The sequence below is a fragment of the Tenebrio molitor genome, chromosome 6, assembly GCF_963966145.1.
Source record: "Tenebrio molitor chromosome 6, icTenMoli1.1, whole genome shotgun sequence".
Lineage (NCBI taxonomy): Eukaryota > Metazoa > Arthropoda > Insecta > Coleoptera > Tenebrionidae > Tenebrio > Tenebrio molitor.
This window is the reverse complement of record NC_091051.1, coordinates 6,294,315-6,307,215: the sequence shown is the minus strand read 5'-3', so window position 1 is coordinate 6,307,215 and position 12,901 is coordinate 6,294,315. Positions and strand designations below refer to the sequence as shown.

At 36.3% G+C, this 12,901-nt stretch overlaps 2 protein-coding genes and 1 long non-coding RNA gene across 15 annotated transcripts in view; 2 read left to right on the top strand and 1 right to left on the bottom strand.

Moving 5' to 3' along the window:
* The window catches only part of tutl (turtle), a 40,543-nt gene extending 34,265 nt beyond the window's left edge, over nucleotides 1-6,278 (top strand). For all 12 annotated transcript variants that reach the window (XM_069051376.1, XM_069051383.1, XM_069051381.1 and 9 more), the window contains one exon: nucleotides 3,809-6,278. In XM_069051376.1, the coding sequence (XP_068907477.1) occupies nucleotides 3,809-5,096 (1,288 nt within the window). In that variant the 3' untranslated portion in view covers nucleotides 5,097-6,278. The remainder of the gene's footprint in view (nucleotides 1-3,808) is intronic.
* LOC138133466 (uncharacterized) overlaps nucleotides 1-10,192 on the bottom strand; it is a 45,581-nt gene extending 35,389 nt beyond the window's left edge. The window contains exon 1 of the long non-coding RNA XR_011160375.1: nucleotides 9,992-10,192. This is a non-coding gene — a long non-coding RNA (uncharacterized lncRNA). The remainder of the gene's footprint in view (nucleotides 1-9,991) is intronic.
* On the top strand, nucleotides 8,187-12,875 carry bdl (borderless). 2 transcript variants are annotated; one of them, XM_069051391.1, is made up of 8 exons: nucleotides 8,187-8,553; nucleotides 10,443-10,680; nucleotides 10,732-11,013; nucleotides 11,063-11,472; nucleotides 11,527-11,878; nucleotides 11,926-12,228; nucleotides 12,277-12,398; nucleotides 12,454-12,875. In XM_069051391.1, exons 1-8 carry the CDS (start codon nucleotides 8,365-8,367, stop codon nucleotides 12,562-12,564), a joined length of 2,007 nt encoding a protein of 668 aa, XP_068907492.1. In that variant the 5' UTR covers nucleotides 8,187-8,364; the 3' UTR covers nucleotides 12,565-12,875. The 2 variants fall into 2 exon arrangements, with proteins under 2 accessions (XP_068907492.1, XP_068907491.1); XM_069051390.1 differs by having other exon boundaries at nucleotides 8,188-8,553; nucleotides 12,277-12,875.
* The last annotated feature ends 26 nt before the right edge of the window (nucleotides 12,876-12,901 follow it).

The following is a 12,901-nucleotide window of genomic DNA, read 5'->3' as shown; positions in this document are numbered from 1 at the left end:
TACTATAGATAACCCGTACTTCTAGTAACAGGTGTTCAAAAATTCTCACGTTTGGAGTTAGCCGTAGTTTGGAACATGCTTCTCGTTACTTAACCCACACAACGTAAACTTAAATGTAGGAATGTGGACAAAACGTCAACTGCGACTAAAAGAGACATGTTAAAAACCGTACAGGCTACTCTAAATGAATTAGTTTTTGAACAGCCGTTACATGCCTCTATACTAAAACAGTTCTACCACGGAAACTTCTCAGTCTTTCTGTTTTTAACAATTTAAAATTGACTCATTGTAAATACTTTTACATTACGGAATTTTTATTATCACATCGTCATCGATGACGAGTACCTTATTTAGTATACCTTTTGTTTTTATTTTCCAAATACATAATTTTGTATAGTTTAAGAACATAAATGGGACAAATTTTGTTTTCAATAAACTGCAGTTTTAAATTAAAATAATATTTAACTGAGTGAATATATCACTCTTTGAACGCATTTAGCAGATTTCATCATCATTCAAGCTTTAGTGTATGGCAGTCTAATATCTTCAATACATGAACATAAAAGTTGTTGGTTTTATTACATCTGTATTAGATCATGTTTTATTCTTTAATTTTATTGGAGACAGATGAGATCTTTGATTAAAAATTTGTATTATTTCTTTAGCTGACAAAATGACAAAATATATAAATATTAATAGGGAATTTCGTGATTACATTCTAAAAGCAATTTAATTCGTTTTACATTTGTATTCTTAATTAATTCTTACAACTGCCGGTTTTAATCACATTTTGTGTATTCAGATTCTTGCAAGAGATTATGGTCGATATATTTAAATATGTTCCACAAAATTTGTTATTTCAAGTTTTTTGTAAAATGAACACAGGTTATTTAACTAATACAAAAAGCTTTTCTTTTTAATTTAGTCATACTTGCGAAGCATCTTGCGTTTAAAATTGGAAACAATCTTAGAAGTTTTAAATTTTATTCAAACAACTGTTTTTCTAATTTTTATGTTTTCCACATTAAACATATTTTATATAACTGTCCTGTTTTTTCAAATATTTTAACGAAAGCGTATAGAAGTTTTGCATTCCTCAGTTCTGCTTTTTAACGTGACTAAAATTTTTAAATGTATAAATGTAGACAAACATAATCTTAGAGCTACCAAAAGAAAATTTATATCTGTCTGAAGTTTTTCGAAATTTCGCACTTGAAGATTTTTTTGTGCAACCCTACCCGAAACGAGACTTCGCGTACCAAAAACAGACCGCGAAATCCAATTTCGCGGCTGTTCATCTTAACGACGGTCGTTAAAGTAAACATTATTTTAATACTTGATACAAATCAGAGTTTCCATGTAAGACTGGTGTTTAGATTTTTCGGTAGGTATTAAATTTGAAACGCAGAATTTATAGTACGTACTTTTTAACTCTGGAGGTAGGTATTTCTACTTTTTAATTCTGGAGGATTACCTACACGAAACTGAAACATCACTATCATTGCAATTCTCTTGAGGCATTTTTACGATTATTTATAAAATAAATTGTTTATTTATGTCATTTCTGCAGCAATATGTAACCCGAATTTATATGTATTAATTGACAGTGAAGTAAATTTTACTTGTTCATTTTATAATAATTACAAATCTTCGGCTGCGAAATCCTTTAACTTCCTCGAGATTGTGCTGCCTCGGCCCCAAGTGGCCTCGGCGACAATTTTTCTCTCGGTACGTCAAGAATGATTTAATATACAAATAACTATTTTGTGTCACTAAATTTCATTTACAAAAAATAAGTAGTTGAAGAGGATCTTGTCAGTTGAAAATCTTAAAGCAAGAACCTTATCAGCAGGTTACGCTTTCTTGCTGCTTTTCTGTTTTTCAAATTTTCAGTTTTCTGTGTAACACATTCCTTTTCCATCTTCCGGCACTTTTTTATAAAAGAAACCCCGTCAAGAATTTTAGTTTCAGAACTTCTGAAATCTAGATTCTCCAAAGGATCTGACGGTTTAACGTAAAAGTGAGCATAACGGCTAAATCGAAAGTGGTCGACCGTTGTGGCAAGGATGAAATTAAGCTTCCTAGTCTTGGGCATAAGGTTATTTATCTCCTCTTGTAGGACGGTTGAATCCGAGTCGTACCGTGATTACGAGAGCGTGTTTATAATTCCTGGGACAAGCGTTGACACAAACCGTAAGCGTCAGGCGTTAAAGTTTCCGCTATTCCATGCGATCACTTAAAAAAATTTAAAACCAAAAAAAAAAACTTATCACTCTCAAAAATGATCGCATTTCGTAGCGGAATCTAAACTAGATTCCTGTAGAGTTCAAGTAGATGGTAAGCCAATCGATCTACCATAAACTTGGACTTAAGTGTGCTTCATTTGTTCCTGGAATGTGGACCTCTCCATAGGGTTGGTCTTTTCTGTGTAGGTGCATTAGACTCATAGACTTTTACAACACACTGTTTCGCGTTAAGTTATCACTTACGAGCAAAGTGTGCCGAGATTAATCGACAAAATCATTTATTTCTGCATAGTAACTGTTTCTCTCCTCTGTTGTCGGTTTATCTTTTGCTATATTGTAACACTTTGCAAACTTTATCTCTTAATAACTAAACGCGTATTTCTGCATTACCTAGTTTCTGATCCCAAACGTGTGTTATTTGCCGCCATCTGGATCTGCGCAGGAGGAAAAAAGGTGAAGAAATTCGCGGCTGTTAAGACATCATGTGTTCGCACTCTCACTTGTTCTGTTTCTGTTAATTTTTTTGGTCGCACTTTATTAATTCACATCCCTTCCACGACACTTTCCCCACAATATTTTCTCAACAGTACAGTTCTAATTTCCGACATGAACAAATCTAATATTTTAATATTTGCATTGTTTAATGTTGCATTCTCCAAATCTCCTCTTTATCATGTTCATAACTGCATGTATCCACAACCGCTTCAACAGCTGAACTAAGAATAAAAAGAGTCGTTGGACTATACCAGCATGATATTTATTCGTTTACCGTTTATTTGAATTTTTATCGATCGCATTTTTTTCCCAAAAATTCAACAACGGCATCAAATAGGAATGTCTTTCGAACAAAGTTTTTATAGTTTAAATAATTCTGTCCATGCATGCAAGGGTGCAGTACGACCATTTTAAAAATGGGAAGATGAGGATAAGTTATCAAGCTCATATCTGACAAATATGTTAAGTTTTTTTTCTGTCTTCAGTTTTGGCATCAAGTATTGTTAGTGCAAAATCTGGTAATAATTTTGTAGGGCAATTTTTTACCCACTTCGCTTGGATATGTGTTGGCAACACTAGCGATGGATGTAACCAGCAATTCATGTTGGTTATAATAATCAATATCTATAAACCGAATTTCTTCGATCTTTATTTATGGGACAACTCAACAACGTCTTTTTCTTTTTTGTCATCCCAATATAATGCCGATCAGGTAGCAATACCAATAACATTTAAAATAGTGAGGTTATGTTTATGTTGCGCATTCGACGTTATTGACAACATACGCAGACTCTTTGACTGTTATGTTTATTTATGATTTACTTCTATTGTAAACAAGAACTCTAGGAGGATGACGCTTTACAACTTATTCTTGCAGAACGAGTGGGGTTTACTCGTTTGGTCTCGGGAAGAAGCAGCTTACAAATAATTAAACTATAAAAACTTTTGACGGAATCGCACTTTGTGCAATGACCTTACCTACCGTCCGTCGGTTCTTTGGCGTTTGAGGGGAAAATAAATGCGATCCTGGAAAAGATCGCTTGCTAACGTGTTTCGTGTTGGAACAGACTTAGAAAAGGCCGAATATCAGGTCTGAGGCTCATCAGCTTCATCGTGAATTGGATATGGCCTCGGGATAGGTGTCGAACTGGCAGCAGCTTAAGTTGGCATCCGGACTATCTTCATTCTGGATCTCCTTCGAAATCTTTGGGTCGCATCTCGAGAACAGCAGACGGTCGTTTCGTACTGGTGGATTCCATTCTGAGTTTACGCACCGACAGTCCGTCGAACGTGAGTAGCAGCGACGATGGAGGATTCCTGCCGCGAAAGGGAGTACGGAATCGGGCGTCGTGGCGCAAACCCCTCGTCGGCTACCCGAGCCAGTTGAGCTTGAGGTCGGACGCTTCGGGACAGAGCGCCAGAGGAATAGGCGGTTTCTTCAGCAGCTTAGGACAACGCGTTCACTATCCCGTCAAACCGATACCGACGATTTACAGCCCCGCGACTCCGAATTTCCAGTCGAGCTCTCCGGCCACGTCGAGCGCTTTACTGTTGTCGCCTTGGACTCCTCTCTACTTCAGCGACTTGAGTTCTGTACGCTACACGAGTTCCGGGGAACGTTCGTATCCGACTCCTCCGGGTTTCATGCAACTCAGGTCGGTGCACGAGCGTTACTCTCAAGAACTGCCATCGTTACGTGCCATTCACGAAGAGTCTCAAGGTTTTATCCCGGTCCATCCCATTAGAGTCGAAAGTCCCACTCAACGGATTAGAGTAGCGCCACCGTACCCCGGTCCGAGACCAAGGGCGAGACTCCTACCTAGACACGCACGCATCGCACGAAGCGCCCCCGAGCTGGGTTCGCCCGACCACTTGGACCGCTCCCCAGAGAGCAGGTCCAGTTCGAGCGGATTCGGCAGCAAAAACACGTCGTCCCAACAGAATCAGAGCTCGCAAAGCGGCAGCACTTTCACCGAGTGGAGGCTGCCGCCGTACAGACCGCCGCCACCTCCTCCTTCGGCCTTGCCTCCTCCGCCACCGTTAGTAGGACATTGGCTGGAATTAGCGTCGTCGTCGCCATCCACTTCGGATCAATTGCACAAAGCCGTCGATGTCGGCAGTGTCGACGGTCATTACGAGTTCGACCCGTCCACGCCGACGCCAACGCCGTCGACGCCGACCGGTTCGAGAGATGTCGAGCTGGACACCGGTCCGACCAGGAAGAGTTACGGCACTTTGAGAAGTCGTTACGACAACATCGATGCCAGAGTCCAGGCCATGAAAGAAGAATTCAACGAGTTCAGGAAGCGACAAGCGAAAAGAAGACGCAGCCACGAATTGGAGAGTGCCTGTTGACATTATGTGTGCGTGATTCTCTTTAAACTATGAAATTTGGTGTTACTCAACGTCAAGAAGCACTAAATTTAACGAAACATGTTCTAAATATTGATAATTAAACACAAAAATTACACATATAGGAACAAAAACTCCAAACAGACCCTAAATCATTATTTTTTAAGTACACATTAATTCTACACAAAATTCTATGAAGTTAACACATCGTCTTTCTACCGTACAACATAATCAGGAAGCTCAATTTATCATATATATTGAAGAAGAAGATGAAGAAGAAAACTACAACAAGAAACGTCGTTTTATGTACGTAGGCGATTCAATGGGCGCTGTCGATCTGGTTCGGTGCTGCCCCCACCTGACCATTTACTTTCCAACACTGATCGACTTGACTGACGCCATCAATAATTCTAACGCTTTAGCGTGGCCACGGCCGCGACCAACATTCTACAAGAGAGGCTGTTGCGACATTGTAATACTAGGTGTTTAGGATAAAACTTGTATAACGTACCTTTGCTCTAGGAGCAGGCGGGACATACTCCCGCATTTTCATTCTATTATTTCAGATGTATTTAGCACTCCAGGAATACCAAGTTCCTGTTAATTAGGTTCTCGATTTGTTATGATTTCTGTACAATATTCAGTTCCAGTTATTTATATAGTGATATTAGTTTGTTAGCTTTGTTTTATTGATAAGATCTGACATAAGTACAAGTTATATTTAATGAAAAATTTTATTTGCGAATGAATGACTGGAGTGGTATAGTAAACAATAATTCACGAATGTTATAAACATACACGAAATTCTAACGATTTTTAAATAAATTCTTCATGTATTTATTACTTCGTATTGTAAAAGGCAAATAAATTGCCTCTATTGTTTACTTGCCTTTTCTTTTTATTATTGTTATTATATTATCAGTTTTAAATAAGGACGGAAACACATTTTTAAATACAATTTGCATGTCTATTAGGCACTCGATTTTTTCTAAGAAAAAAATAAATTCGATCCCAGTAAGTTCTCTGACTGTACATTAATTATATCATTTCACAGCACACTGAGATTTAGCAGTAGCATTTTTTTAGTTGTAAGTGTTAAGTAGTGTAAAACAGTTGTTACTATGTAACTACGCTGTATAAAGCATCACATTTGATTAAAATACAATAATGTTGCCAGATCTCATATACAGTTGTTTTTTTTTAATCCTGATTCTCAACTCACGTAAAACCCCAACACCATGGGTTCAACAACCAGTAATAACTAAGAAAATTTTCACGATAAGAACCAACGTGAAGGTCTGGAGTAAAACTACAAACGATCAAAATTTTCACGATAAGAACCAACGTGGAGGTCTAGATAGAGTAAAACTAAAAATGAATAGGGTTTTTTTAAATTTCAATTAATGTACATACAGGGTGATTCAAGTTTTACCACCTGAAGGCAAACACACACTTCTAATCGATTTAAAATTCTAAAAAATTCAGGAGTGATTGTGTAAGGTTGTAGAACATTCTGTAAAAATTCCAAATTTTTTAACGAGACGAGTAAATATTTCGTTTTAATTCAATAACCGCTACAATAATTTACAGAATTTTTCACTGAGAGTTCTTTCGAACATTTAGGAAAAATTTGATGTCATTGAAATCATGAAAGCATCACCGGTTTTTGAAATAAAGGGAAAGAATTACTAGAAAAGTTCTCAACAGATGTTTCCCAACAATGAGGTATTTATTTATGACACTGCAGTTGTAAATCTTGATCATTTTTCGTTAAAATTGGAATAATTCAAAAACTAATCCTTTTCTTTTGATGCAAATTTCATAAATATGTTCTTTGAATTAATTGTGTTATGAGAGTGCACGGGAAAAATTTTTTTTTGGTCAAAATCAATTTTTTTAATTTTATGGCTCTGAATGAAGTGATACAGGAAAATTGATTGCACATGTTTGAAGCCTTATATGAAGGGAATGTAACCCTAAAGTTTCGTAATTTTTACTAATTTTTTAATAGGGTTAATCGTGCGGGCGGTAAAACTTGAATCACCCTGTACAATACCACCTGTTTTGTTGGTTGCAGACAGATAAACATTTTTGCAAAACATCCTCTTACTTGATTGTGCTTGTTTAATTTAATTGAAAATGACAACAGTATTAAATTCTGTCATTCAAGTAATATGTACGTACTTTTAAAATTAAAACACAAATAATTCAGTTTGTTGGAGTTAATAACCGACTGTCTCTGTTTATAGATGTTGGAGGATTTTCTCAAAGACCATTTTGATACCAAACAGTCTAAAAACAAACTTGGTGTTTGCACCAGCCAATTTTCGTAAAATATTTACATTTTTTCAATTTCAGACTTACTCAACGTTATCGTTGTGACTCTATTAACAAAACTGTGCCAAATTTTAAGTACCTAAATTCCGGGATCACGTTATTTAATTTTGGCTAAATTAGCATCGTAATTGAAAACACCTACACTAACTTTAAACTGTTAATTTACTCAATTAATATCTTACGTTGAGCAAAAATAAAATAATTAAGCAATAATGACTATTGTAATTTTGGAACATTATTATTATTATTATTATTATTATTATTATTTATGACATTAAAACAGTCGTTACTAATATCTAAATACATAACTCATGCTTTTGACAGTAGTTTCTTCGAGAAGCTGGCGAGCTCTTTTATATTGTAGGTGGACAAATATTAACAGTAATTGATGTACTCATAAACGCACAATTTTACTTTTCCGCTTTGAAAGCGCATGTTACACTGAAGGCGAAACATCAGCTGTTAGAACCACCAAAATTTTTGGTACAATCTGACACCGTACAAATGACCAGAAACTGTAAAATTGATTCTAGCAGTTATAAATTTCTGAACAGAAATACTAAAAATTATAAAAAAAATTGTTTGTTTTTTGTGATGTATCAATACGTCCGAGTAATTATAAAATTACACAAATTGAATTAAAATAAGTGCATGTATTTTTACCCGTCTCGTTTTGATGCAAAAGATCAAGTTACAGTTTGAAATTTATTGCGCAGTCACATTAGTGGTTAGCATTTGAACCAGTAAATTGAATCTAGTCAGTTTTGCGTATCAAGGGTCCCTGAAGTGTAATACGGGTCAAATTTAATCTAATTCTTCAAGTTACTACCGCGATTACATTTGATTTGACAGAACTTTTGAATCTCTGGCACGCAGCATGCACAGTTCTGCTCCATTATAAAATTCATTTCTCCCATAAAGTTTAGTGTGAAACATGTATCTTAAATTAAATCGTTATTTGTGGTTTGTGATTTTGTTTGTGTGCAAAGCAAATTGTTACTATTACGAGGAGCAGAAACCTATTTATTTAACGGCGGCCGTAGGTGATTATGTTATTTTTAATTGTAATGTGGACTTCCCCCAAAGTCTCCCCATTCCCTACATGCTTAACTGGAAAAAAGAGGTAAGTCCAAACGTAACACCACCCAAAAATAATAATATCTACTTCCGTGTGTTCACTTTATCATATTCATTGTTGAAATTCACCTGAGCTTGCTCATTATAAAATAGTCAACAAGGAATTGCCTCAGATAGATCCAAAGAACATAAGAAAATATACGATAAAGCAAATTTTTAATAATTAGAATAGATGTACATATTTGATCAACTCTAGACGTATCTTAGGTATTGTTGGGGTGCAAATACAGTGTGGAAACTTTAACTGGAATAAAATTCATAACTTGGACATAGGGGAAACAGGTCGATTTTCGTTTTTTCTTGCACACATTTTCGCGGATATGGTTTTTCCATATCTGCGCCTGGAAGCTCGGAACCACCCCTAACTTTTTTTTTCAAACGGAAGGGTACGCTAAGTCATACCTCGTTTGAAAGCCCACTTCGCAAAGAATATAACGCACTATTTATTTCCTAAATATTTTCAAAGTCTACGTGCTAAAAAATAAAAACAAATTTTATAAATTGAATTCTATTTAATGCAGCCAATGCTCAAAATTGGCGACGTTTCTTTCTTGGGAAATTGCATCCCTTAGGTTTTGTAACATTTCCGGTATGATTTGGCTAATTTTGTGTTTAATACGTTGCCTAAGATCTTCAATACTATTCGGTAAATTAGACAAATCACACCGGAAATGTTATAAAACGCAAGGGATACATGTTACTAACGATTTTCAATTGGGCAAGAAACAAACGGTGCCCATTTTGAAAATTTGTTGCATTTTTTTTTTATTTTTTAGCACGTAGGCTTTGAAAATATTCAGGAAACAAATAGTGCATTGTATTCTTTGCCAAGTGGGCTTTCAAACGAAATGTCACTTGGCATACCTTTCAATTTAAAAAAAGAAAGTTAGGGGTGGTTGCGCACTTCCGGGAAGAGATATGCAAAAACCATATGCGTCAAAATGTGAGCAAGGAAAAACAAAAATCGACCTGTTACGGGATTTTTCACAAAAATCACCTAAGTCAAAGTTATGAATTTTATTTCAGTTAAAGTTTCCACACTGTATGTTTTAAAGTTTAAAGATTCTTGGACGTGACCTTTGTCGTAATAATTATATAATTCGTGGCATTTGTCGCATTCTCTTATTATATTTAATTGTTAAACCCGTTTCACCTTGAGTTTACTATAATTTACTCCTTAATTTACTAAACTGCTTTGTTTGGTTGGGTGGTTGTTGTTTTTGTTAGAAACATCACCAGAATTTTTAAACATCAGTGAAAATTATCTGTAATAAAGATAGCTCTTTTGCAACGGGAAAAAACTTTTAACCGAAAGAAAAAGGACAATTTCAATCGCCGAGAACAGATTTGGACCAATCCGATTTGAGCATTTTGAATTATCCACCAATCATTCAAAATTCACATAGTATTTTCAAGGGTCCTACCTTTGTCTGATTTGTTAATTTCATCATTTGACTTCACAGAAAACCGAAAATCACAATTTATACACACATTTATACGATTTTAACACATTTTTTTGAAAAAAATTTTACACAACACTCGGACACAGTAATGGCGATATTTATTTGTTGAGTTTCATTTGTCTCCGTTTTGTTTCCTTAGTGACGAACAATGTACATTCTTGATTTACTGAAATAAACTGTCAAATTTTTAATGTCAAACGTAAAATGTCATTTTCTAGTCCGATCTATTTTAATCATAATACCTATAATTACTAATAGATTATTATTTATGAATATTACATTTTTATTGGTTACTTGGTATTTTTTGTAATTTTCGATTTTAATTAAATAATTAATAACTTAATAAAACTTAAAAACACTCATAACAATTCTGCAATTGAATTGAAGAATTGCTAATACCCTTATTTTTTAGGGTAAAACAATTTTCTCTTGGTACGATGGAGTGTTGACTGCCACTGAACCATTTGTCGGCCGAATAGATCTAGTTAATAGTCCTAATGTTAGTCCCAATCGCCGTTATGGAAAAGCTTCCGTCAATTTAACATCGATTCGAGATTCCGACGGTGGTTGGTTCGAATGTCAAGTCTTGTTTCCAAACAGAACTCCAAGTTCAAGAAATAATGGCACGTGGTTCCACCTCACAGTTAACGGTAGAATAATTTTTAAGGGGAGTTTTCTTGCCTTTCAATAAGGAATTGTAGGTGGAAATCTCTTAGCTATCCCTCCAATCAATCGGACAACTCTTGAAGGTGAAGAGGCAAAATTTGTGTGCTTAACAAAGGACCCAGAACTAAAAGTGACCTGGCACAAAGACGGAATTCAGTTGAAGGAATTTCAAGATTTGATGAAACGGTCGTACATAACGAAGGAGAACACGTTGGTTATTAACCCCACGGACATGGGCGACTATGGAGAATACGAATGTGAAGTGACGAATTCTGATGGAGAAAAACAAACAGCCAAAGCTTTCCTTAACGTCCAATGTAACGTCGCAACAAATATTAATTCATCGCAATGACAATACTGTTCTAGACCGAGCCAAAGTAATCTTTGCCCCGCCTGAAATACATTTGCCGTTTGGGCGACCCGCTTTGATAGATTGTCACTTCAGAGCGAATCCTCCTTTGACAAATCTCCGTTGGGAGAAAGACGGCTTCCTTTTTGACCCCTACAACATCCAAGGCGTCTTTTACAGAAGGAACGGAAGTTTGTATTTCATGAAAGTCGACGAAAGTCACAGCGGCCGCTACACTTGCACACCCTTCAACGATCTAGGCACTCAAGGTCCTTCCCCTCCCATTCTCGTAACCGTGCAGCGTCCCCCCATTTTTGTTGTGACCCCTCACAATCTGTATTTGAGGAAACTTGGAGAGACAATCGAGATGCCATGCGACGCCAGAGACGGCGAAAACGAACACAAGCCCATAATAGTTTGGTATAAAGTAACTTAAGATGAGAGTACTTAATGCAACTATTTAAAAAACCTATTTTTCCAGAAAGACGGGACGTCACTTCCTGTGGGTCGTTACTCAATAAAAGAGGGAAATTTAACTATAATCAACATTCAGGAAGAAGATCGAGGGTGGTACCAATGTTCCGCAACTAACAAAGCTGCCACGATAACCGCAGAAGCTGAACTGTTGGTTGAGAATATTCCGTCGAATGCGCCATCGAACTTAACAGCGGTGTCTTCGAGTGCGTCGGTGCACTTGACGTGGTTGCCGGGTAGGCAAAGAACCAACGTCGAGTACAGTGTATGGTATAAACCTGTGGGCAGTTCAGAATGGAAAACCCATCAAGTTACGTCTTCCAGAACTTTGGAAGCCACCATTACCGGACTTAATTCAGGTATCTGTGTATGTACTTTGAAGCTCTTGTCACAACACTCTTATCAGGCAGAGAATATGAGTTCATGGTTCTTTGTAAAGACAACAACGGCGACGGTCTCTTCAGCAAATCAATACGAGTGTGGACTAAAGGTATCGACGGAGAAAGTGACAGATACAGAAGCAACTCTTTTCCACCCGTGGGATTCCCGAGAAACATCTCGGTCTATCCTACAGAGCGCGGTTTCGTAGTGACCTGGGAACCCCCCGAATACGGAACAGAAAATTTAAAATTTTACGTGGTGAGGTGGTTTCAAGGCCCCGAAGACTATCTGTTCGGTTCGGCGGAAACAAAAAACACTTCATACTTACGTAAGAGTCAGAGTTTGCAATGATCAATTTGATGGTAAAATGTTTCAGTGACAAATCTCGTGGAAGGTATGGAGTACAACATCCAGATAATCGCGGTGTCGTTTAATGATCAGCAAGCGGTCAGCGAAAAATTTGCATTGATGGTCCCCGGATATAAAAAGATAAGAGCTGTATCTACAGGAATCATTACGGGATTTGCATTATTGGTGACGGCGTTTGTTGCAGTTTATTACGCACGCAAGAAGTGGTGTGGATCCTACCCACAAAATATCAAGGGAAATAAATAATATAATAATTTATATTTTATTGCTACAATTTGTATATAGGGAGAATTAAACATAACGATGAAAAATTCACCATAGCTGTATTTTTATTTGCCGTTTAAAAAAGTTTCACCGTTAGTCTAGGGCTAGGGGCATTGTTGTATAAGTATTACGTAAATGTATTATTTAGACCGTTCTGGTTGTTAAATGGCGCTAGAAATAGAATTTTGGGTTGTACATTTATAAACAAGAAAAATAAGATTAAGGATTTGTTGTTTAATACGCTACTTAGGTAATCTTAACTGAAATATGATAAATAAAAACATGACTATAACACTTTTACAATAAAGCTAAATAAATAAATTTACAAATTATCAATTCAAATTTGAACTTATTTTTTCGTACAAAAG

Excerpts from the sequence above, each read along its gene's own strand:
- bdl (XM_069051390.1), top strand. The coding sequence starts at position 8,365 with ATGTATCTTAAATTAAATCGTTATTTGTGGTTTGTGATTTTGTTTGTG. Across the intron at positions 11,473-11,526 it reads CCATAATAGTTTGGTATAAA|AAAGACGGGACGTCACTTCC; the intron begins GTAACTTAAGAT and ends CTATTTTTCCAG. Across the intron at positions 12,229-12,276 it reads AAAAAACACTTCATACTTAC|TGACAAATCTCGTGGAAGGT; the intron begins GTAAGAGTCAGA and ends AAAATGTTTCAG.